Source organism: Phanerochaete carnosa, assembly GCF_000300595.1.
Source record: "Phanerochaete carnosa HHB-10118-sp unplaced genomic scaffold PHACAscaffold_177, whole genome shotgun sequence".
NCBI classification, from domain to species: domain Eukaryota; kingdom Fungi; phylum Basidiomycota; class Agaricomycetes; order Polyporales; family Phanerochaetaceae; genus Phanerochaete; species Phanerochaete carnosa.
This window is the reverse complement of record NW_006767804.1, coordinates 3,878-4,528: the sequence shown is the minus strand read 5'-3', so window position 1 is coordinate 4,528 and position 651 is coordinate 3,878. Positions and strand designations below refer to the sequence as shown.

At 48.1% G+C, this 651-nt stretch overlaps 1 protein-coding gene across 1 annotated transcript; it reads right to left on the bottom strand.

Moving 5' to 3' along the window:
- Positions 1-426: 426 nt before the first annotated feature.
- PHACADRAFT_107968 (uncharacterized protein) lies at positions 427-651 on the bottom strand (the record flags this gene model as incomplete). The annotated part of the gene is made up of 1 exon (XM_007402468.1): positions 427-651. A coding segment is annotated over one exon (225 nt), but the record flags the coding sequence as incomplete, so codon positions are not given.

Sequence of the window (651 nt, the reverse complement as noted above, 5' to 3'; positions counted from 1 at the left end):
GTGCACTAGAGACTTCGCCCAGGCTCAAAATCGTCCATTGACCCATCTAGCACAGCGCTTAAGTACCCATCGGCAAAAAGGGACGGAGATTATATTGCATTAAAATGCAATATAATGCGATCTGGTCCGTTATCTTGCATTATGAACTCAAAAATCACTAAAAATCGCATTATAACTAGTGTTGCCGCAGATGAGCCACGAATTGGACCGGTCCAAAATCCGGCATTATCCGCACGTGGCGGATAATGATGAGTTGGCCGCCAGATAATCCGGCAGGTTGTGGGAAAGCTGACAAAGACACTATATATGGTAGGCAACTGTACTCACTGAGCAGACGGAGACTGGCGAGGCTCAAGTGGGGACAGCGTAGCAGATGTATTAGTAAATTATTAGGATTCAGTCTCATTAATAGCTTCTCTAGTTCGTTCACATGGCCTTCTGCAACCATTCTATCAATTTTTGTTCTACTGAGACTGCCGGTGCCAGATCACCCTCGGAAGCCAGCCTGCCCCACCTCTCACCGCGCTGCCGCAGATACAAATGCTTCAGAATTTGAAGCCCCTCCATCACTTCAGGGGACAAATTAATCCTTCGGAGAGTATCCATCTCCTTGCTCGATGAGAAGACGCGCTCGCACGGGACAGCAGAAGC